Raw genomic sequence first — 24278 nt, 5'->3', positions numbered from 1 at the left:
TAGTTTGAAGAACAGTATCAACGCGAGATACCCACCTGTTTATGATCGTAGATACTTATCCCTCGCCTTGCCTGCGTGTCATTCGTGAAGCAGAAGCGCTTTCCTGACGTCGAAAGTCTCTTCTGATCCTTCCGTTCCAAGTGTCTTCCTCTCCGCCAGTTGGCGGGGGCCGTGGGATCCACGAGCGCCTAGTAGGGCTGCGGGATTGGGCTTCCTGCGGATAAGGCGGCCCACTCGATTCCCCGTCGCCCTCGGTCGCCCTCCGCCTTGACCTTCTTCCTGGCCTCCCCGACCCCTTAAACCCTCGCCAGTAGTTGCGCGGTCGAGAAGATCGTCGTTGGTGTTATCGCGGGCAGCGAGAGTGCTCGGTTGAATCGCTTTTTTGACGCATCGGGTAAAGATCCTTAAAGGTGCTTTATCGATCTATCTTTTCATTTGAACTTAATTTCTCTCCCTTTCCTTTTGACTATCTCAATCGAAAAGGTTTGCCGCTTGCTGAACTACTTGCCGTATAGGTTGGAATATAATTGTTGTGGTGTGTTTAGTTTAAGGATAATTCGTTTGAAGATGTTGGTTGATTGTTCAGGCCAAGCAAAAGATTATCTTGTCATGGATTCCTATTGAGTTGGAATAGTCATCCAACTATCTGGTGAATTTTAAGTGATTATTTGGAAACTTAGTGGTTAGTTTGTTCTTGTCGATGAAATTGTGTCCCTATTTAACCATAACTTAATGCAAGGCCTAAAGGAATGGAATGGTAAGTGATATGTTTCATAGTTTTATTCTGTGCGGTTAAGTGCTACTGATAGTGAAAGTATATCACAGAAAAGCCATCGATTAGGAGGCGGAACAGGAAAAAGTAAGTATTTGGCCCCTCAATCCATGTCATTGTATCAATTGATGAAATAAGTTGACAAGTCATAAATGATGTTCTTACACTTAAAAGTAAGTATTTGGCCCCTCAATCCATGTCATTGTATCAATTGATGAAATAAGTTGACAAGTCATAAATGATGTTCTTACACTTAACATTCTGAAAAGAAATGATTTAAAGAGTTCATGTTATTTTCAGTAGATTTCAAATGGACGTACTGATATTTCAGAAAGTTCTTATGATATGAACCTATCTGATCTACTGCTGCTGGAGATAACAAACTGATTCTTACATTTAAAAGGTTGAACAGTTGCTGGCAAGTTTATTGAATTTGGTATATATGCAGGAAGCTGCTTGTGGAGGAGACAAAATTACTCATGCTTTTTGTCAACTATGGCCACAGATCCTGGTAGCTTAATTGGCAGAAAAAGGCTTAAATGGATTGAGGGACATGGACAAAAACTTTACTTACTGTTAGCCTAAGCATATTTGTTGGCTCACATTTATCATGGCATCAGTTTCTATATGTTCTTTGTACTGTAAGGATGGGGTTCATGTTACTAAGAAAGCGCTCCAACTGGTTGATAGAGGCAATTCTTTTCCAGGACATAGGTTGTGCTCGTCTGCTTATATAGCTAGTCAAATTGATATAAGTCAAAGTACAGTGTATCATGTTGCTGATATAACTTGGAAAGGACAGAGAAGTGAAACATTCAATTCATTCAGCATAAATTGTTTTTCTTCAGTGCCATATATGAGTTCCAATGAAGTTGCATCTCATAAGTTTAACTGTATGGGCAGTGGAAAGTCTGATTCTGAAAGTGGCTATCAGAGAGACCAGTATGGTTCAGATTCCTCTGTAACATCAGCATCGAACATTAAGAGACAACTTACAAAACTGGACTCATATTTTAGCAAGCTTCAACATATGAAGGACAGACAACTTGGAAGTAAATCTCAGATTCTTCTTGAAAGAAGGATGATTAAGATAGATTCTTCAGGAGGACTAAAGGATAACACTACAAAAACCATTGGCACATGTGATGATAAAAAAGAGACTGGATTGAGTTCATTGGAGAACTATTTTGGCCGCTTATCTGGTAGTCACTTTTGTAATTGGTTATGGACTCATTTTTACAAAATTACTTCAATGAAAAGATCAAATATCCACATTTCAATGAAATGAACTATGCTAATCTGCTAATATAAAGTTTCAAGATGTCATTTAATCTACATGTAGTGGCCAAGTCAGGAAACCTGGCTTCCTACCTGGTTTAGCTAAGTCAGTTCATGATACAATCTTCACAACCAATAGGTTTAACTCAAGTGTTACTTTAGTCAGGTGTTTCCGCACTTAAAAGAACTGTTTTATTTCAAACCATGCTAGATTTGGCAGTATATCATCTACAACTACATCACGTGTTTTCTTGTGGAATTAAGGAATATTTAAGTTAGGTTCTGGAGAATGAGGCAACTTACAATAATTTTTCTTAACATTTGTGCTTAACCAACCACCCGACTTGATGCAATTCATTTATATGTCAGGTTTTAGTGGCTTGTCATACTAGATTTTCATGTCATTATTCCCAGTAATGTACAAAAATACATTCAGAATCATTTCTAAAACTTCTCCATCACTTTTGCAGAAATGTATAACCTTGTTATTCATTGATTTCTTATGATCATCATTACTTCTTGACCACTGCTTGATCAAGATTTTCAGATGTGTTTGGGTCGTGAAATCATAGTTATCCTTGATTCATTGTTCTTTGAAAACCTAAAACCTGAGAAGTCTCCTCTTGTTTAGTCAATATCTTGTTTCAGGCTACTAATAGAGAATCCACCTTCGTTAGTCAACCATTCCTCATTTAGCTATTAGCTTGTTCTTATACCAAATACATATCCTTAATTTTCTTACAGAAGCTAATAGCTGAATGAAGAATGGTTTGATGATCTATAACTAAGGCGGATTACATGCATGAATTGTATAAATTCGTAGCTTTTCCAACCAAACATAATCCCTCTCATTCAACCCACCATGTCAGAAACTTCCACTGTAGAATGCCAACTCACCACCCTTCCAACAACAGGAGCCCCCACTCTCAAGCCACTTCTGTGAATGTAGCACAATTCTTTGCTACATCCTTCTGATATTTCAGGACAAGTCTGGGTTCCAGCAGTAGCCCAGAAGAGTGATAGTCTTTTAGGGACCTATACTATTATCTCAGTTTATTAAATGAAGTTTAACTGACAAAGATACTTCTAAATGTTAGCCTGTGAGGCAATCTCATTTTTTATCATTGTTGCTCATCTTTTTGAAACTTGATTGTATGATAGTTGTTTGATAGCTTCAACTGAATGTCTGACCGATCAGTCAGTCCCATCTGCATCTAACATAGGGTCTACAGGAATCTTCACATGGCATGTGATTATAGAGAAGTATTCTCTCCTCTTGCAATCAGTCAGTCCCATCTTCATCTAACATAGGGTCTACAGGAATCTTCACATGGCATGTGATTATAGAGAAGTATTCTCTCCTCTAGTTCCTTATTCTTCTATTCTTAACATACTAAAGCTTCATCTAACTCTGTTAAGCTGTGCAACTTGTAAGGTCTATTCGTCTATTCTGTGAATAATACTATTAGTAATTTGTTTTTTAGCGAAAATAGACTCGGAAAAGAGAAGTTTGTCCAGCTTCCAAAGAGGTGTATCAGAAAGAAATCCTGAGAGAACATCAATCACTGGAATAGGAGAAGGCAATGCAAAAGAAGAGGTAGATTTGGAACCATATACAAATAATGATAAAAAGAACTTGGAGGATAGAACAGATTCGTTAATCTTTGGTAGCAGAAATATCCAAAGTCTACCGACAGAGGATGAAGCTTCTGATCTTTATCTAATGTGAGTTTTCTCTTCTTCTTTTCAACCCAACACATAGCCTGCCCCCATTAATATATTTACTTGTGAATAAATAGCAAAATCGTGCAGACTGCAATTTGGTAAAGTATATTGCATCATTAGCATGCTTCATTTGTAGGTGTTATATTGTCATCCACATGAGTTTCCTAATTTCTCTTTTTCTGTAGAATCTGCTCCTGAACTTTACTACTAGATAACTAACGCTGGCATTTCTTACGAATGCAGAAGTGTATTGGCTGCAATAGATATTGCTGTATACTTATTTGAAATAGCAAGTCCAGTTAACTCGGAGATAGAGCACTTGTCTCTCCCTTTAATCTACGGAGCAAAGATAAATAAATTAATCCTTCTTGGGGAATGGTGGAGACTATTAACTCCAATGTTTCTGGTACGTTGTTTAATTTGTTAATATAGTTCTTTTATCCATAGCATTGCCCCATCCAAGCAAAAGTAGCATATATGATACTAGTTTCCAACTGGGTTTCAGGATTCACAATACAATTTGATTATTCAGTGACTATAAACTACAGTTTGAATATTCAGAGACTCTAGATAAGGTGAGGCTGCAAACAGTTTGTGCATTCGTATCAAACACTAATGATGGAGTAAGAAATGAACTGGAAAAACATAGGGCATCTTATATTCCTTCTGAGGCTGGCAAATATGACCTATGTGTTAATTTGATTTTTTTTTCTATAGAACTGCAATTTGGTGGATAATTTACTGTTTACTCATTACAAAAACTTACTGGTTTAAAGATTAATATAGCGTATTGTATGCTTTCACAGCATTTCTTCTCTATTGATTTAACCTAATTTCATCGACTGGTTCATATTAAAAATCTAGATTTCAACGCCGCATGAAATTGCTATTGGTGATGTTGTCTTTCCTTTGCAGCACTCAGGATTCCTGCATGTTGCCCTGAGTTGTTGGGTTCTTCTTACATATGGACCTCAAGTTTGTAAAACCTATGGCCCTTTCACCTTTTTCCTGATGTATATACTGGGAGGAATTTGTGGCAATTTCACAAGCTTTCTTCACACTCCTGAGTTGACAGTTTGTGGTACAGTATGTCCTTTTGAACTTATGTTCCTATTTGATGTCTTTCAAAATATGCTTTTCTCATTGGGTCAGTTGATTTTGCTTTATTTGTTTCTTCAATAGTTCCATAAGCATGCCTTCTGTCCTTAGCAGCATATGTTTTCTGTCGAACTAGATAGTCAAACCATTCTCCCGATTACAATTTAGATATCCTAAATGGCTCTGTGCTATCTTCTCAACCATTTCAGGTTGTTGTTGCTAGGTTAAAAAGAAATAGTTAATTTCCCATTGTCTCTTATATAATGTTTTCGCACTATGAAGAAAAGGCACTAGTTTAATTAATATAACATTATTCACCATGATACCTAAAGAGTTGGAACTGTTAATATTTTCAGTAGTACTAATTATCAGAGGTATGAAGGTATTCCCAACCTGACCCATTCTGAACATTCTTATCTGCATTAACTAATATTTGGCAAGCCAAAGCAGCAGAAGTTGACTTCATCACATCTATGTAGAAACGATGGATTTATTAAATTAATTTTGTATTCCATCCAACAATATAAAAAACAAAGTGAAGAAAGTTAAAATCACTAGGATATATGCAACTTAACTAACGGCATACTCAATTTTTGAATCTTATTTTTGTGAATGAGTGTTATTACACGGGATGTTAGCTTGTACTCACTCATTCATGTTCTTATGCTTTACTAGCAGATGCTTCCATTTAGTAATTATAACTTAGAAGTAGAGAAAGTGAAACTGAATTTGCATGGCAGCATATTCATGATTTGGTTGGTCTTTTTAATTTCTTCATCCAAATTATTGTCGTGCAGCCGAAATGCCCTTAAATAGGACATGATTTAGTATATATAATACTGAACGTAGAAAAACATATTTTTCCATAATTACTTGAGGAGAAATGGGAGGAAAGAAATAGTTAATTATGCACTTATTTGAAAAACAATTGAGGTATCATTCAATTTCAGTAAAATGCCCTAAGGGTCATATTCAATCTAAAGCTTGTCCAAAATCACGAGAAATTTAAGAGCATACTTTCAACAAAATTTTCACTGAGCGTGGCTGAGTTATTTTTTTCCTGAGATGTTCTTATTGTCAAGGACTAATGTGTTTAAACAGGGTCCAGAATTCGCCATAATTGGAGCTTGGCTCGTCTACCAAGTCCAGAATAAAGAAGTTGGATCAAAAGAAGTTTCACTGAACATGTTCTTGAAAGCAGTCATCGCCACTGCCCTGAGCTTCGTCTTGAGTAGCTTTGGAAGAGTCGACAACTGGTTTGTATTTCCTGCTTGTACATCACTTTCAATTGCATACCCTCTCAAACTAATTCTCGTGAAAGGAAGCCTTTGATGATTCCTCTGGCTGCAGGACGCACGTTAGCGCCGTCATTTCGGGCATCATATTTGGCTTTCTCACATCTCCAACTTTTGCATTTGGAGCAAAGAGCGGTCGGAAAGAGGGAATCACTCTGTTCAAAATCCATGCAAGTCACTTGCCACCTTTTCACGGTCTCCATACTCGTCTTGGCTTCCTTGTTTTTTCTCTATGCACCAGATCTCCAGCTTGTGGAGTGGGATGACTTTTTCTAGCAACGCCAGAGAACCTACTGGTGAATTCTCTGTTCAAATTTTATGTAAAACTGCTGTAAGATAGATTGGGAAGAAGAATCAACATAGCAAGCAGAGCTCAACCAGATTATAGGCAGTCAACGGCACTCCATAAATTTGCTACGGAAAAGAACACAGCAATTTAGTAGTTCTTGCGGAACAATTTTCAAGTCAAAGTCAGCAAGTTTGCAAGTGTATCTACGCAATTAATGCGTGTAGGATAGCCTTCGCCATGAATGATGTAAATAACTTGTGTTCTTAACTCCCTTAGTTGGGAATAAATTTCGCTGTCATGTTGCAACTGGCGTTTTCTTGGCACAATATAGTTAGGTGCACTTGGATTAATGTCGACATCAATATGTGCATGCTTGACGAACACGCAATGTTCATGCACCGATCGATGTCGACATTAATTTAGATTGCGTAACTCCGGCTGAAACATCTTATTACCAGTTAAGATTATATAACTATTATAACAATCATAGTTGTTGTGATTTGAACAAGCAAGTTGCATGATTATATTTTAATAAATAAATTATAAATTTGAGCACCGAGAATTATATATAAATAATTACCTCGTAAAATTAGCAATAATAATATTCTCTTTTATTTGGGAAACAATAAAGGAAGTTTGTTGGGATGGGATGGGGATCCGAACCTAACCACCGTTGACTCGATCGACGGCGCCTCCGATTTCTTTAGAGGGGGTGACGTCGCCCCTGGAAATTTGCCGGGGTGACTCGACCAGCTTCGTCATCACTTGTATGATAGATCGTGAAGGCAAGGGGGGCGTGGGATGATCTGGTGACCTTCGAAGCTCGCCTGCGTTGTCCAGCTCAGCCAGGGAAATTCGGTTAGAGATCGCGAGAAAGCGGTTTCCGTGGCGCCGCTGGTTCGGATACCGGAAGGAAAGAGGAGAGGAGAGGAGAGGAGAAGAGAAGGGTTTGGGAGAGGCCGGGCTGTGGGTATGCATCGACAGAGGGCCATGTCGTGGAGGAAGGTGGGGAAGGCGGCGCAGGCACTGGCCGCGCACGCGCTCCTCTTCTGCTTCACCCTCTTCCTCGCCCTCAAGATTGACGGCCGGACGCCCTACTCTTGGTGGTCAGTTCTGCTTTCGCCCCTTTGCAATTTGATGCCCTTTGCCTGGATTTAATTGTGTTTGCTTCCGGATTGTTTGGCATGAGCTCACCGATTCCTTAAAAAAGATGACACTTTTAGATTTTGACGGGTAGGTGCGGTTGATTTGCTTTTGTTTTATACAACTTACGTTTCAATTCTAAACCTCTATTTTTGGAAAAGAAAAGGAGGATTGAGTGTCTGCAACATCAAATTCCCTGCTTCCGCCTCTTCATATCTCACAACTTTCGTTCTGCCATGTTCAATTGAATTATGTTTCGTTTTAATTTTCTTGTTTTCTCTTTCTAACTTTCTTTGATTATTTTTGCAATTCATATTATCTTGGGAGATTTTCTTTGCACGTAAGAACTGGCCAATGCTCTTGGATTTGGTGGTAGTTATCATTTGCGAAAAAATCCTTCAGCAGCTGGTGCGGGAGTCGCTAGTCTCCTTATTGAAAACCGAAATGCAAATGTTTATTAGTGATTTTTAGTATTTTGCTGTTATTCGAGTGATGCTCTTCCAGTAGTGACAATTAGATGAACTTTTATAATGGGAATTATCCTCTTTTTATGTATGTGTTACACACAATACTTGCCCTGGGAAAGTGACATTTGTGGGTTTCTAAACTTAACATGGAGCATGGTATTGTCTCTGCTGCTGAACTTGGTCACATGCTAGGGATGTTGTTTTCTCTCACCAAGTGTGTAGTCCACATGAGTTTCCTAATTTCTCTTTTTCTGTAGAATCTGCTCCTGAACTTTACTACTAGATAACTAACGCTGGCATTTCTTACGAATGCAGAAGTGTATTGGCTGCAATAGATATTGCTGTATACTTATTTGAAATAGCAAGTCCAGTTAACTCGGAGATAGAGCACTTGTCTCTCCCTTTAATCTACGGAGCAAAGATAAATAAATTAATCCTTCTTGGGGAATGGTGGAGACTATTAACTCCAATGTTTCTGGTACGTTGTTTAATTTGTTAATATAGGTCTTTTATCCATAGCATTGCCCCATCCAAGCAAAAGTAGCATATATGATACTAGTTTCCAACTGGGTTTCAGGATTCACAATACAATTTGATTATTCAGTGACTATAAACTACAGTTTGAATATTCAGAGACTCTAGATAAGGTGAGGCTGCAAACAGTTTGTGCATTCGTATCAAACACTAATGATGGAGTAAGAAATGAACTGGAAAAACATAGGGCATCTTATATTCCTTCTGAGGCTGGCAAATATGACCTATATGTTAATTTGATTTTTTTTTTCTATAGAACTGCAATTTGGTGGATAATTTACTGTTTACTCATTACAAAAACTTACTGGTTTAAAGATTAATATAGCGTATTGTATGCTTTCACAGCATTTCTTCTCTATTGATTTAACATAATTTCATCAACTGGTTCATATTAAAAATCTAGATTTCAACGCCGCATGAAAGTGCTATTGGTGATGTTGTCTTTCCTTTGCAGCACTCAGGATTCCTGCATGTTGCCCTGAGTTGTTGGGTTCTTCTTACATATGGACCTCAAGTTTGTAAAACCTATGGCCCTTTCACCTTTTTCCTGATGTATATACTGGGAGGAATTTGTGGCAATTTCACAAGCTTTCTTCACACTCCTGAGTTGACAGTTTGTGGTACAGTATGTCCTTTTGAACTTATGTTCCTATTTGATGTCTTTCAAAATATGCTTTTCTCATTGGGTCAGTTGATTTTGCTTTATTTGTTTCTTCAATAGTTCCATAAGCATGCCTTCTGTCCTTAGCAGCATATGTTTTCTGTCGAACTAGATAGTCAAACCATTCTCCCGATTACAATTTAGATATCCTAAATGGCTCTGTGCTATCTTCTCAACCATTTCAGGTTGTTGTTGCTAGGTTAAAAGAAGAGTGATGCTACTTGTCATAACATATTCCCATCACAAATTTGTGATGGTAATCTGGACCGTTCAATCACAATCACCCATTCAATAACAATCATCCATTCAATCTACGATCATGATTTAATCTTAATTTTAAAATCCAACGGTGCAGATTCCTGTCACAACATTTGTGACGGGAATTCTATTGTGACAAGTATCTTTTTTCAAAAAGAAATAGTTAATTTCCCATTGTCTCTTATATAATGTTTTCGCACTATGAAGAAAAGGCACTAGTTTAATTAATATAACATTATTCACCATGATACCTAAAGAGTTGGAACTGTTAATATTTTCAGTAGTACTAATTATCAGAGGTATGGAGGTATTCCCAACCTGACCCTTTCTGAACATTCTTATCTGCATTAACTATTTGGCAAGCCAAAGCAGCAGAAGTTGACTTCATCACATCTACGTAGAAACGATGGATTTATTAAATTAATTTTGTATTCCATCCAACAATATAAAAAACAAAGTGAAGAAAGTTAAAATCACTAGGATATATGCAACTTAACTAACGGCATACTCAATTTTTGAATCTTATTTTTGTGAATGAGTGTTATTATGGGGGGATGTTAGCTTGTACTCACTCATTCATGTTCTTATGCTTTACTAGCAGATGCTTCCATTTAGTAATTATAACTTAGAAAGTAAGAGAAAGTGAAACTCAATTTGCATGGCAGCATATTCATGATTTGGTTGGTCTTTTTAATTTCTTCATCCATATTATTGTCGTGCAGCCGAAATGCCCTTAAAATAGGACATGATTTAGTATATATAATACTGAACGTAGAAAAACCTATTTTTCCATAATTACTTGAGGAGAAATGGGAGGAAAGAAATAGTTAATTATGCACTTATTTGAAAAACAATTGAGGTATCATTCAATTTCAGTAAAATGCCCTAAGGGTCATATTCAATCTAAAGCTTGTCCAAAATCACGAGAAATTTAAGAGCATACTTTCAACAAAATTTTCACTGAGCGTGGCTGAGTTATTTTTTTCCTGAGATTTTCTTATCGTCAAGGACTAATGTGTTTAAACAGGGTCCAGAATTCGCCATAATTGGAGCTTGGCTCGTCTACCAAGTCCAGAATAAAGAAGTTGGATCAAAAGAAGTTTCACTGAACATGTTCTTGAAAGCAGTGATCGCCACTGCCCTGAGCTTCGTCTTGAGTAGCTTTGGAAGAGTCGACAACTGGTTTGTATTTCCTGCTTCTACATCACTTTCAATTGCATACCCTCTCAAACTAATTCTCGTGAAAGGAAGCCTTTGATGATTCCTCTGGCTGCAGGACGCACGTTAGCGCCGTCATTTCGGGCATCATATTTGGCTTTCTCACATCTCCAACTTTTGCATTTGGAGCAAAGAGCGGTCGGAAGAGGGAATTACTCTTGTTCAAAATCCATGCAAGTCACTTGCCACCTTCACGGTCTCCATACTCGTCTTGGCTTCCTTGTTTTTTCTCTATGCACCAGATCTCCAGCTTGTGGAGTGGGATGACTTTTTCTAGTAACGCCAGCGAGATCAATTAATTGTTCCAACAAAGAACCTGCTGGTGAATCCTCTGTTCAAATTTTATGTCAAACTACTGTAAGATAGATTGGGAAGAAGAATCAACATAGCAAGCAGAGCTCAACCAGATTATAGGCAGTCAACGGCACTCCATAAATTTGCTACGGAAAAGAACATAGCAATTTAGTAGTTCTTGCGGAACAATTTTCAAGTCAAAGTCAGCAAGTTTGCAAGTGTATCTACGCAATTAATGCGTGTAGGATAGCCTTCGCCATGAATGATGTAAAGAACTTGTGTTCTTAACTCCCTTAGTTGGGAATAAATTTCGCTGTCATGTTGCAATTGGCGTTTTCTTGCACAATATAGTTTGGTGCACTTGGATTAATGTCGACATCAATATGTGCATGCTTGACGAGCACGCAATGTTCATGCACCGATGGATGTCGACATTAATTTAGATTGCCTAACTCCGGCTGAAACATCTTATTACCAGTTAAGATTATATAACTATTATAACAATCATAGTTGTTGTGATTTGAACAATCAAGTTGGATGATTATATTTTAATAAATAAATTATAAATTTGAGCACCGAGAATTATATATAAATAATTACCTCGTAAAATTAGCAATAATAATATTCTCTTTTGTTTGCGAAACAATAAAGGAAGTTTGTTGGGATGGGATGGATCCGATCCTAACCACCGTTGACTCGATCGACGGCGCCTCCGATTTCTTTAGGGGGGGGGCGACGTCGCCCCTGGAAACTTGCCGGGGTGACTCGACCAGCTTCGTGTCACTTGTATGATAGATCGTGAAGGCAAGGGGGGCGTGGGATGATCTGGTGACCTTCGAAGCTCGCCTGCGTTGTCCAGCTCAGCCAGGGAAATTCGGTTAGAGATCGCGAGAAAGCGGTTTCCGTGGCGCCGCTGGTTCGGATACCGGGAAGGAAGAGAGGAGAGGAGAGGAGAGGAGAAGAGAAGGGTTTGGGAGAGGCCGGGCTGTGGGTATGCATCGACAGAGGGCCATGTCGTGGAGGAAGGTGGGGAAGGCGGCGCAGGCACTGGCCGCGCACGCGCTCCTCTTCTGCTTCACCCTCTTCCTCGCCCTCAAGATTGACGGCCGGACGCCCTACTCTTGGTGGTCAGTTCTGCTTTCGCCCCTTTGCAATTTGATGCCCTTTGCCTGGATTTAATTGTGTTTGCTTCCGGATTGTTTGGCATGAGCTCACCGATTCCTTAAAAAAGATGGCACTTTTAGATTTTGAGTTTTACGGGTAGGTGCGGTTGATTTGCCTCTGAGATGAAATGATGACTTTGTTTTATACAACTTACGTTTCAATTCTAAACCTCTATTTTTGGAAAAGAAAAGGAGGATTGAGTGTCTGCAACATCAAATTCCCTGCTTCCGCCTCTTCATATCTCACAACTTTCGTTCTGCCATGTTCAATTGAATTATGTTTCGTTTTAATTTTCTTGTTTTCTCTTTCTAACTTTCTTTGATTATTTTTGCAATTCATATTATCTTGGGAGATTTTCTTTGCACGTAAGAACTGGCCAATGCTCTTGGATTTGGTGGTAGTTATCATTTGCGAAAAAATCCTTCAGCAGCTAGAATCAGGAGATCGCTAGTCTTATTGTGAACCGAAATGCAAATGTTTATTAGTGATTTTTCATCTTGCTGTTATTCGAGTGATGCTCTTCCAGTAGTGACAATTAGATGAACTTTTATAATGGGAATTATCCTCTTTTTATGTATGTGTTACACACAATACTTGCCCTGGGAAAGTGACATTTGTGGGTTTCTAAACTTAACATGGAGCATGGTATTGTCTCTGCTGCTGAACTTGGTCACATGCTAGGGATGTTGTTTTCTCTCACCAGAGTGTGTAGTAAAATGGATATGTCACATGAGGCGCTTTGTTAAATGCAATCTGAATGAGGATTATGTAGTATAAGTTGTGTGATACATGGTCCACCTTATTTTAGTCACCGTACTGGTCCAGATGTAGCATGTATCTTTAACACAACCACTGCAAAAATTATACTTATCATTGAACAAGGGGATTGCCCCTCATAATTTTCTTGTCTCTATTGTAACTTTATAAATATATGGATTTCTATTGGCTAGGTGGTATTTTTTTGTTATATTGTAAGTTGAATTTCAATAGTTTTGTTTTTTTTGCATGCCTCACCAATTGTCAACTCCCATTACGTTGTGAGAATCTACATAAATCTAGTGCTTCATGTATTTATGATGTTGGTCTCATTTTTCTCCTGATGCGCCAGGATAATATTTGTTCCTCTTTGGCTATTTCATGCTGTTACAGCACGAGGGAGGTTCTCCTTACCTGCTCCGTCATTGCCTCATGATCGCCATGTATGATTTAACTTCTAATGTCTATTCAAGAAAATGTTTTTGCTCTGTTGTTTACGGTGTGGCTGGTAGTAATTGTCAGTAACCTGGCCTGATATACTTTTTTTATACAGTGGGCACCTTGTCATGCTGTTGTTGCAACACCATTGTTAATTGCCTTTGAACTACTTCTTTGTATATATCTTCACAATATAAGTGGTAAGACACAATTGGTTAGTAGTCAATTATATGAACTCTACTGATACTTCTTATTTGGAATTTCATACAGTTAATGCTGGACATTATATCAACCTAAAGGTTGTGTTTCTTCCACTTTTGGCCTTTGAGATAACCATTCTTGTCGATAATTTCAGGTAAGTATATTTATGTTTGTATTTATACTATCTTAGAGGGAAATGGCAGGAGAATATTCATTGATAATTGGATATTTTATCTTGTTATTAGCACCACAATACCACATTCTGGATATAAAATGTAAGGCTGGCTATAACTGAGAATTTTTTTAATAACAATGGAATGGAGCTTTATAGACACTTTAAGCTAATTGCCATAGCTTATCTAGTTTTTAGTTTGGTAGAAGCTCAAGCGTATTTGTATCCTTCATAAACTCTATCCTCTGTGAGTTCTTGTTTATCAAATTTCTTGCATGTTATTTTGCACAACTTACATAATGCCTACACAGTCTTTGTTACTAGGGTTGGAAAGAGACATTTTTCTCTCCTTTCTCTCATATCACTTTGGCTCAAATCTGGTGGAAAATGATGGAAGCTGACTCCAGCCAACTATTATAAAAAACAAAGAATTAATTTTTAATGACGTCCAATTATTACTTTGTTGTTCAAGTTTGAGAAAAAATGGAATAGAAAAAAAAAAATTCTTGCCCTCCATGGAAAAGATGGGAAAGAAGTTTCTTTCTATCCTCCTCCTGTTTCTTCCTAAGAATATAAGGAAAAACCAATTGCCTCCCAATTTTTCCTACCCCTAGTTCTTTCCCTCGCTCTTCCCCCTCAACCTTAATGCTAGGTTAAAGTAGCCTTATTTCTTGCATGGGAATAAGTTGGTGCTTGAGGAAAATCACAACAAAAACGTTGGTTTTGACTAACTATTATCTGTAATGTCCATCAATTTCAATTGATATCCGAGCCATCTATAATTAGTCAACATAGGCTCAGATTTCTTCAGTTGGAAGGAGGAACCTTGGAGGAGGTAGCAGCAACAACCCGTTTATGGGACAACTCTTGATGTTCATATCAATCTATCATGTGCTTTTTGCATATAGCATTGGGTAGACCTCATACAATACAATAACTATCCTAGTTTTGGAGGATAAAAATACTAGGGTTTATAGCTTGGTGGAATGTAGAGTTCCGATGCATGTTGACCTACATGTTTTTGCAGGGAGATTATGTTGTTTGATATTGATTAGAAGGGGCTGAAACTTCTTCCTCATCACCTTTGCCTAGGTTCCTCTAGTTTGTCATCGTCTATAATAACTTCATTGTTGCCACCAGTCTAGTTTTGGATCTTCGTCGTCCACCTTTTTTGTGAGTTCTTTAGCCAGCCAAGCTTTTGTCGTGATACTGCCCACCTTTTCTAGATGAATTGATGCTAGTTTCTCCCAGGATCTGGATTGAGGGAGAGAAAAAATATTTGAAACCATGATAAATCCTATTCGTCTCAGTCAAACTGGTCTAATTTATCCTATGGTAGATGACTTTTGAAACTTGCTTATATGATGGCGCTTCTATTCAGATCAACTTCCACATAATATTTACATACTGTTAAGATAAGTTCTTTTTAATAGTGTCGTTTTGAATTTACAATGTTTAAAAACATGATAAAGTATATTCGTCTCAGTCAAACTGGTCCAATTTATCCAATGGTAGATGACTTTTTAAAACTCACTTATAGGGCAGTACTAAACTGCTAATATTCAGATGGACTTCCAGATAATATTGAGATAGGTGTTATTAAGATAAGTTACTTTTGTTGATCTTGAACTTAAGTTTTTAATGCGTTTTTGAATTGGAGAACAAGCTGCAGAAGTGTTGGGTTGCAAGTGTTCATATAAGTAAGATTTTAGAACACTTATGTGAGAAAATGGTCTTTTATGAGAAATGCAGTTACTTATGAAAAATTGTATAAAGAGGCCTTCAAATATACAAAAAGTGAACTAGTAACTTCCTTGAGAACTATCTTCAAAATTGATCACTACTCTCTGTGTCAATTCTGTTCAAATAGGACTAGAGGCAATTATAATAACTGTTAAAAATTATCAATGGTACATCTGTAGACACTAAAAAAGATAAAAAGACACTAAGAAGAAAAAATCCATCACATATTAGAATTATCACATCACCCTGAACTTCTCTGGGCATTTTGACCTCGCCAACTGGCACTCTAATTTTCAGGATGTGTAGAGCTTTAATGCCAGGAGATGAAGAGAGCATGAGTGATGAAGCTATCTGGGAGACACTTCCTGTAAGTTCAATTGAGTTGAATTCTTCAATTCATCACTGTTCTTATGAGTGTATGGGCATAATGAGAAATAACATTAATCTAGCATCTCATAGGAGCTTGTTTTTGAAGAAGAATTATAGATGTTGAAATAGGAAATTTTTGCTAGTAATTGTTACAAAAAGAATTTATTGCTGCCTAACCCTTATTCTTGCATATGTAATGCAAAATTTTATAAATCTATTGCAGCTTTCTACTTTTTTGTGCTCCTATCTACTTTTTATAGTTTCAGCTCATAAGTTTGTATTTTTTGCAGTTCACGTGAAACTAGCATGCCCTATTTTTTTTAATTACCTAATCATTCGCCTTGTCATAGTAGCAATTTGGACATTGAGCATGGTATCAAAGATGCATGACTAATAGAAGTAAAAGGAACTTACATCAATAGGCCATGTTGTCCTCTTTTGCATTGGTATCTAAGCTAGTTTAATTTATATTGCAATACAATTTTGTTTTTTTACTTTCTCAAGTTTTTTATACTAAATCTTGTGACACTTATCTTAGCACTTCTGGGTTGCAATCTCAATGGTGTTTCTCATAGCTGCCTCCATATTCACCCTTCTTAAGCTATGTGGTAAATTCCCTTCACCATTGTTTTCTAAAGCTTTTTATAACTTTTGCAATTATAGAGCATTTGATTTTATTGTATATATGAACAATAAATCTGATGCTATAGCATATTCATGTGCTATTTTGTTCTTTACATGTTCTGTGAATCTATGATCTTTTTAAGGGAAAAAAGGTATCTACAGACTACAGTTAGCTGGAATTAGGCCAGTGAAATTGTAGTTCTGAAATAGGAAGTTCATTTAGACCTGCTGTGGTATACTTTTAAGAGCTGTACAGCAAATATAGTTAATTTGACAAGAAGTGGAAATGATTGAATTTCTGTCAGTATTACTATCACGTGGACCACTCATATCTGGAGTCTGGTTCTAATAAAAAAAATAGTTGATAGATAATCAGGGCCTGACTTGGTGTTTTCTCATATATTTGTATTGTGATTATTCTGGTCCTTTTTTTGGTGAACTTTATTCCATAAATTCATGTTGGTGAATATACACATTTGATATTCTTTCATTCAGATTCGTGAATAATCTGCATTTTCATAACTTGATATTTGGATTCTAAAGGATCTAGATATGCAAAACATGATCTTTTTTCTTATTTGTAATAAGGAAATAAATTGTTCAAAGTGTGCATTTGAATTCCTTATCTCCTCTCTTCTCCTCCATCTACTATCTTCTTTCTTCTTTTCCCCTTTCCCTGTTCTTCCGCTTTCTGATTTGGCAATAAGTATCCTTTCCCTGTTCTCCCTCTTTCTGATTTGGCAATAAGTATATTACAATATCTGTTTTTTTTTCCTTTATTCATATTTGTAATATTTCGATAGGCAGTTATCATATAATTATGCAACCTCTTTTTGTCAGTGCAGGTGATGTTGATGCTCTTGGTTGGTGGGATCTATTCATAAATTTTGGGTAGCGCTCCTTTTTTTCCCCTTTAGTTATTTTTAACAATATCACTAATATCTTCTGATCTACCTACCTTTTTCAGGATTGCAGAGTGTTTTGCTTTCCTTGTGTCTACAAAATGGTCTAATCCAATGATCCATAGACGTTATCATGGCGAAGCTTCTTCTTCAATTGCAATTAGGTATCGGGATTGGAATAGTGGTCTCCTGCTTTCTTCCATCGAGGACCATGATCAAGGGTTATGTAGTCTGCAAGACATTGGAGGCCATATAATGAAAGTTCCTATTGTGGTTTTCCAGGTTTTGCTTTGCATGTTCCTCGAGGTATGATGTGCATTTGTAGCAAGTTTATACAGATAATTGCAGTTTCTCTACCCATTGCAATAAACACTACTATTTTGCTTTCTTCCAACTCACAGATCAACATGCTTCAATCAATTAATAATATGCTTGTTTATTAAGTAGCTCTTTCTCGGCTAAGAATAGTACAATAAATTTGATATATCAGTATTCACTGAAAATCCACTAAAAGTTGCTTGAATCATTGATTATTTTTTGACTGATGGTGTAGTACTCTAGCCATTCGCTTGTATGTGTGAATAGATGCTGCCAATATAACTTTCCCCTATAAAATTTGAAATTTGCTTAACCTCTGCCAAAAAATGATGCTCATTTGGTGGCTATTACATCTTTTCATTCAAGTAGAGGGGGAGTAACACAAATAATAGTGTTCCATGCTGGTCCATTAGTTACCCATTGCATTGATGGAGTGCTTCAAAGTTTGGAGGATTATCATTAGGGGTTTTTTTCTATTTCGCCATTGCAGCATTCAAGGGCATGGGATTAATCACCATACTCCTACACACATATGGTGCTATTCTAACCAATGTTTTCAATTTAGAGTATATGTAACTTATTTGGGTATGGATCTAGGTGTATCACACATCATTTACCAGGTGTCCAACTCACCTAGTGCCTGTATGTGTTGTGTTGACACAGAAAAGGGGTATGTGAAAAGTTCACTTAACAAAAACTCTAACTACTTATACTAATTCATGGCCAAAATTTTAGATGAAGAGTGGTGCAATCATGTCCTTGTCCATGTGCTAATGCTTATAAGGTAAGACAAGTCTAAGCAATAGAACTTGAAAGCAGGGTCAATGTTGAAGTATTACCTTGCATTTAAAATATTAACACACTATATAATTCTTTATTGAACTGGGAATGCATTAATATTTTAAGCTTTGTTAACCAAATTACTAATATACTTGCAAATGTCAACTGTATGAGTATAGATATTCATAACCTTGTATCAATAAGCTTTAAGTTCCAGTTCAAACTATGTGGGAGTCTAGATTACTTGTTTGTTCAAGTAATGGCAAATGTAATCTTGAAGAAGTCAAAACTTGAGCTAATTATTTCAATTTATTTTGTTGATTTTGAATGCTGGGCAGATCAGTGCTTTTTGCTATTATTTAATTGTTTTGCATTTAAAAATTAGGATTGGATATAGTTCAAAACAAACATGCTAAAAATCATACTACTCAAGAGTTCATTTAAGCAAGACATTTAATTGACTATTGTCTTTCGAGAATTTGCTTCTATGCCACTTTTTTCTGCATCTACGTCACTAGAAAGTGAGATATATTTATTTTGTGTTTCATCATGCCATACTGAGATGTTTAGTACTTCTTTGCTGGCTCAGGGAACACCTCCTAGTGCTCGACATATACCAATTTTTGCACTTTTCTCGCCATTATTTATTTTGCAAGGTGCTGCTGTCCTATATGCTTTTTTAACATTGGTGGAGAAGCTTGTTCTTTTACTTGATTATGGAACTATTGATACTAGATATCTCAGAATTTCATCAAATGTTCATGACTTCTTTGCCTTTGTGCATCATGGTTCAAGGTACTATTTTACTTGTTCACCTGTTGAATATGATATTTTGGGCAAGAAATTAGCTCTGTTCTTTATTGATTATATCTTGTCCAAGTTGACACAGATTGCTTGGTTGGTGGTCAATTGACGAGGAAAGCAGAGAAGAGCAAGCTCGCTTGTTTTATGCTGAAGAAACTGGGTATCTTTTTCCGCTTCATGTACTCTCTAGACATCTGTCTGATAGGATGAATAATCAACTTTTACGCTTAAAGAAAAATGAACTGGCTGAAGCTGTTACCCCAATTCAAGATGCTCCACATATCATTTACATTAGCTGCATGATAGATATTAGAGTCTATTTTTTGTCTTTGTTTGGCTCAGTGTTCTGTTTGCTCTGCACATGTATCTTTGAGTTGAAACAATGGGAAGCGTCAGTTCCCATCAGCTAAAAATCACAGAATATGCCTTAGATTCTCTTTGAATGATTGTTTTGATTTCCAAATCATATCTAATGAGAATGATAACTAACTCTTGACCTTTAAAGAGATGATACTTTCCTTTTATAGTGTTTGCCTGGCTGTGGTTTTTTATGATACTTGCAAGTTGCAAGTCATTTTGTGCTATCTGAAACACACAGGATAACACCATTGGCCTTGTTTACTGTTGAAGATTAGTATATTTTCTAAAAGCAAAGATAGGCAGTGTATGTCTTCTCAACAAAATGTTTTGAAACATACTACAAAATTCAAGATGTAAGTCTCATAATATAAAGAGATTGCTCATCTTGCTCAGAGATAGGATTGGGATCAATGCTGTAAATCACTTGTATTGAAATTAACTAGTAGAACAACTAGTATCTTTCTTCTAATCATTCAGTTCTCTGCAGGTATAACACTTTTTGTGGTTATCCTCCTGAGGTTGTCAAGAAAATGGCAAAGAGGGATTTGGCTGAGGAGGTGCAGTGGATTTATATGCTTGTGTGAATCACCAAGTTGATACTGCATAGCAAGCTTATGTACTGCAATATTATCTTTTGTTTGATCTCCATCTGTATTGGTACCTCAGGTTTGGAGACTACAAGCAGCTTTGGGGGAACAAGCTGAAATAACAAAATATAGCCAACAGGAATATGAAAGGCTTCAAAATGTCCGTATTCAATCTAAGCTTTTGGTTAAACTATACCTAATGAATATCTAGGATTCTAATTCCTGTGTTGTGCTCTCTTTTTTTCTTAAATTTTGTTTTTAAGCAGTTATACTATATATATATATATATATATATATATATATATATATATATATATATATATATGATATGAAATATATATATTCATGGGCTTTCACTTTGGACCAGTTATGCATGCATGAAGGATTTATTCATTTGAATGCCCCAAAACATCGTACAACAGGGAGTTCTGCTCATTGAAGTCCAATGGTTTTGGTAAAAACAAATGACATGGCTCACAGAGAAAGCATAAAACTCAATACACTTTTAATAAGTTATGAATTAGCATAATTGCTAATATACATACAGAAGCTACCCTGTTATTGTGGAAAACTTTTTTAGCAGGAAAAAGATGTCATGCATGTCACAATTATGCCTCTTAGATTGAGAGTCCGATTGATAAGTAGAAACAAAGTAAAGTTGAAGTTATTTATTTAGGAATAAACAGGCATTGACGATCATCATTTTTATCTCTGGTATGAGACGAGTTGCACCTTAGGTGATACAACACTGATATTTAAAGGTCAGAAAGTGGTAAGAATATCAGCACCCAATATTTTACACATTTTGTTTGCATTTTATGGTAGACATGAGCTGTTCCTCGCATTGCGTGCCCCTGCTATTCTCTGCGTGCTGTTGATGTGGTTTTTTTTTACATGACTTTAAGCACTTTTTGCTGACATTGCTGACAATGCAATGAGCTCCATGTGACTCCCGTGCTTCCATTATGTATACATTAATGCTGACAAATATCATATGCCATTTAGAGTTTGTTTACTTCTGCATGGATTTGGTTTCTTCATTTTTTATCTTGCAAGTGTAGAGTTTCTGAAATTTATGTTCCCTGGTCTGTTTCAGGAGAAAGTGCTATGTAGGATTTGCTTTGAGGCAGAAATATGCACGGTCCTTCTTCCATGTCGTCACCGGATTCTCTGCAAGTAAAGTTTTGTGTGTTTGTTTCCATCAGTCGTAGCTCGTCTGTTGGCAGTACCTTGTTGATATGCATTAGTTGATGTTTCCAGTAATCTTAGGAGTTAATTTCTATCTCAAATCACTAACTCCACTATATATCAACAGGTCATGCTCGGAAAAGTGCAAAAAGTGCCCTATATGCCGAGTACCCATCGAGGAGCGGATGCCTGTATATGATGTTTAAGCTCCCAACATTATACATACACAAGTAATTCTAAAAATTCTCTCACCAGTTTGTGTTCATAGTATGACTGATCGATGTATATAAGTTAGAGAGCCTTTGAGTGATTTTAACTCTGGGTGATTCCTTCACTTTTTTGTTGTAGTCTTTGTGATCCAGAATTGGAGATATACGAATCTTGTCAGTAGCAGAACTAATTTCAAATCTTGTTAGTTAATTATATCAAACTCTGAGATGCTGTGAACTTTATTGCATTCTAGGCTGACCATGATCATTTGGAACACTTAAAAGAAAATAAAACTGCAAGAACTCAGGATGTTTTAAGGTTACAAAAACATTTCATAAAAATTATTTTATAAAAAATTTAATTGAAAACATTTTAAAAATTATCCTCTATCAAATTACAGTATCTACTTAATTATTTTCAAAAGTATTCGTATTATTCAACCTTTTCTCTTTATCAATCTATCTTTTTAGAGTTATAATTAATTATTGTATTAATTAATCTTGAACATAGTGGGACACGAATGGTGCATTAATTGTGAATCATGCATGCTTTGAGTATGTGTTCTGGGATATAATTGAGTTGATTACGATAGAACAAAGTTATTGAAGTGGATAAAGATCGAATCTCGGTGAAGTTGAGGTAATGTCTTTCTCTGTTGTGGTCAATTGTAGTTTTTTAATTTATCTCTTCATAGATGATCGTGAGAGCGATCGTGTAAGATCATTAGGGTAGCGGATTCTATATTTGCTTAAGAAAGAGGATGTAAATATTTTTGTCTAATAAATACATGCACGTTTGCCTTTTTTTTTTTTTTTTTTTTTCTTTTTCAAAGTCTTCATAGTGCCTGATTGGTTAGACAAAAGGTTGAAATCCTATGGATTTATCTTGTTCAAATTGCGAGAAGATACTCTAAAGTGCAAATCTACTTTTCTTCTGCCCTCTAAAGTGCAAATCTACAAAAAAAAAAAAAAAAATGATAATCACAGTTAGTCGCATTAATTCAATCCCTGAGGTGATCGGTCCGGTCTTACGGAAATTTTCCACCGACAAAAGAGGATAAACAAATAAAACCTAAAGTGCAAATCTAGCTACTTTTGCAAGAGGAGGGAGAAGGATTTATTTACTCCGGCAATCTTTTAAAAAAATTGATGAAGAAAATTAGACATCAAAATTGAGAACCAATTAAGTGTTACATCTTGCAAAGCTAGAATTAGATATCAGGAGTAGCTAGCTTTCAGCCTTCTTTTTCTCTTCCCTGACATATTCGTCCAACATCTCCAACTAACCAACCCACAAGCAAAAAGTTCCACCGTATGTATTTCCATAAGTTTTGTGCCGTTGACTTTGCCATATCTAGCTAGGCTTGGACCAACTAAATTTCTCTAAACTTTGTCAACTTTCTGTTGTGGTTTTAACAGTGGAATGCTGCTGCTGCTTGTTTACTTAGTGCGTGTAGTGCTTTTAATTAGCATGCATGCCCGGCATTTTTGTCGGTCGTTGTATATATCTTTCAGCGAGCCCAGGATCTTTCTTTTCGGCCTCCCACGGATCACCACTAAGAACTTTGATCACCCAAGTCAAATGGTGCGTTCTGTGTCACAAGACATGTGTTTCTGTCAAGATCAGCTTCTGGATGCGCAGTCTCTTCTCAGCATCACACCGGAGCAAGGATGGATGATGAAACGATTAGGAAGTCACCTAAGCCTGCAAACACAGCAACCGTGAGAAGGAAGGCCAGGGTGCCCAGCGCGACCACTCCGATGCTTAAATCAACCTCTGAAGGAGAATGAAATGAAACAGAAAGTACAGAAGAAGTGGAAAGATGGAGAGTGCATACCTCGCCCCACCAAGGGGGCTCACCTTATATACCGAGGATGAGTATTGTACCACGGAGAGAGTAAGATGAGAGTCACATCCTAGGTGAGGTCCGTATGAGTGGAGGAGTGGGGTATGAATGACAATTGTACTTTCGAAGATGAAGGTGTACGTCTAGCGGCGTGTTGCCATACCTAGTAAAGGGGTGTCAGAGACTAGACTACCGTACGAGTGGAGAAGTGGTCGATGGGATGGAAAGAGGGGGAGATGTAGGGTTGAGGAGCCGACGCGGCTTGGTTTGGCTCGGACGGTATGATTTGGCCCTCTCCCGACTTGACTCTTGAAGCGGCTCGGACGCTTCAGATAGTCTGCTCGCGAGGAGTCGGCTCGGACATATCCCCCGGATTTCATACCGACGGGCCTGCCTTGAGAATTTGGATCGGGCTCGTATCAAAGGACTTGCTCTGAGAGCTGGGATCGAGTTTTTATCGGGGGACCCGGGTGCAAGTCGTAGGGGAGTCGCGCTCGGCCTCCGGAGTTCGGCCTGTACGCTCGGGAGCTGTTGACTCGGTTCGGGCGCCCCTAGCGGGCAACAACATGTAAAGCATTGACCTTGAATTCTCTGAATCATATCGTTCGTTGGTTTCCAATGAAGGTCAGCAGGTTTGACCTCCAATTTCGTGCAATTCCTGATGCTACGTCGTCACTTGCTGCAAATAAACTAACAACTGAACTTTATCGACTTATCTCCTCGATCCACGTACACCATTGAGGAGATGAAGACGATGATGGCGACCTTGATTGAATGGTGTTGG

General features: G+C 37.2%; 2 protein-coding genes across 7 annotated transcripts; both read left to right on the top strand.

Annotated features, from left to right (window-relative positions):
- The first annotated feature begins 263 nt into the window (after positions 1 to 263).
- LOC141814714 (RHOMBOID-like protein 9, chloroplastic) lies at positions 264 to 11191 on the top strand. 5 transcript variants are annotated; one of them, XM_074702659.1, is made up of 8 exons: positions 264 to 410; positions 1221 to 1974; positions 3544 to 3775; positions 4019 to 4181; positions 4691 to 4861; positions 5975 to 6129; positions 6224 to 6325; positions 10868 to 11191. In XM_074702659.1, exons 2-8 carry the CDS (start codon positions 1383 to 1385, stop codon positions 11013 to 11015), a joined length of 1563 nt encoding a protein of 520 aa, XP_074558760.1. In that variant the 5' UTR covers positions 264 to 410; positions 1221 to 1382; the 3' UTR covers positions 11016 to 11191. The 5 variants fall into 5 exon arrangements, with proteins under 5 accessions (XP_074558760.1, XP_074558759.1, XP_074558757.1 ...); XM_074702658.1 differs by lacking the exon at positions 10868 to 11191 and having other exon boundaries at positions 3535 to 3775; positions 4022 to 4181; positions 6224 to 6534; XM_074702656.1 differs by lacking the exon at positions 10868 to 11191 and having other exon boundaries at positions 265 to 394; positions 3535 to 3775; positions 6224 to 6534.
- Positions 11192 to 11848: 657 nt separating this feature from the next.
- On the top strand, positions 11849 to 21868 carry LOC141814834 (uncharacterized). Of its 2 annotated transcripts, XR_012600525.1 has the most exons (15): positions 11849 to 12159; positions 13305 to 13395; positions 13506 to 13590; positions 13661 to 13745; positions 15804 to 15873; positions 16414 to 16483; positions 17345 to 17390; positions 17467 to 17707; positions 19089 to 19155; positions 19235 to 19294; positions 19389 to 19463; positions 20151 to 20220; positions 20330 to 20410; positions 21347 to 21426; positions 21566 to 21634. XR_012600525.1 is itself a non-coding variant. In XM_074702783.1 (14 exons), the coding sequence occupies exons 1-14, from the start codon at positions 12026 to 12028 to the stop codon at positions 21642 to 21644; spliced, it is 1413 nt and encodes a 470-aa protein (XP_074558884.1). In that variant the 5' UTR covers positions 11851 to 12025; the 3' UTR covers positions 21645 to 21868. The 2 variants fall into 2 exon arrangements, 1 of the variants encoding a protein (XP_074558884.1); XM_074702783.1 differs by having other exon boundaries at positions 11851 to 12159; positions 19089 to 19294; positions 21566 to 21868.
- The last annotated feature ends 2410 nt before the right edge of the window (positions 21869 to 24278 follow it).

This window comes from Curcuma longa, chromosome 21 (assembly GCF_044706935.1).
Source record: "Curcuma longa cultivar G26 ecotype Majalengka, Jawa Barat chromosome 21, ITB_CL_G26_1.1, whole genome shotgun sequence".
Lineage (NCBI taxonomy): Eukaryota > Viridiplantae > Streptophyta > Magnoliopsida > Zingiberales > Zingiberaceae > Curcuma > Curcuma longa.
Note: the sequence above shows the minus strand (reverse complement) of the source record. Positions and strands in the feature narration are given on the sequence as shown.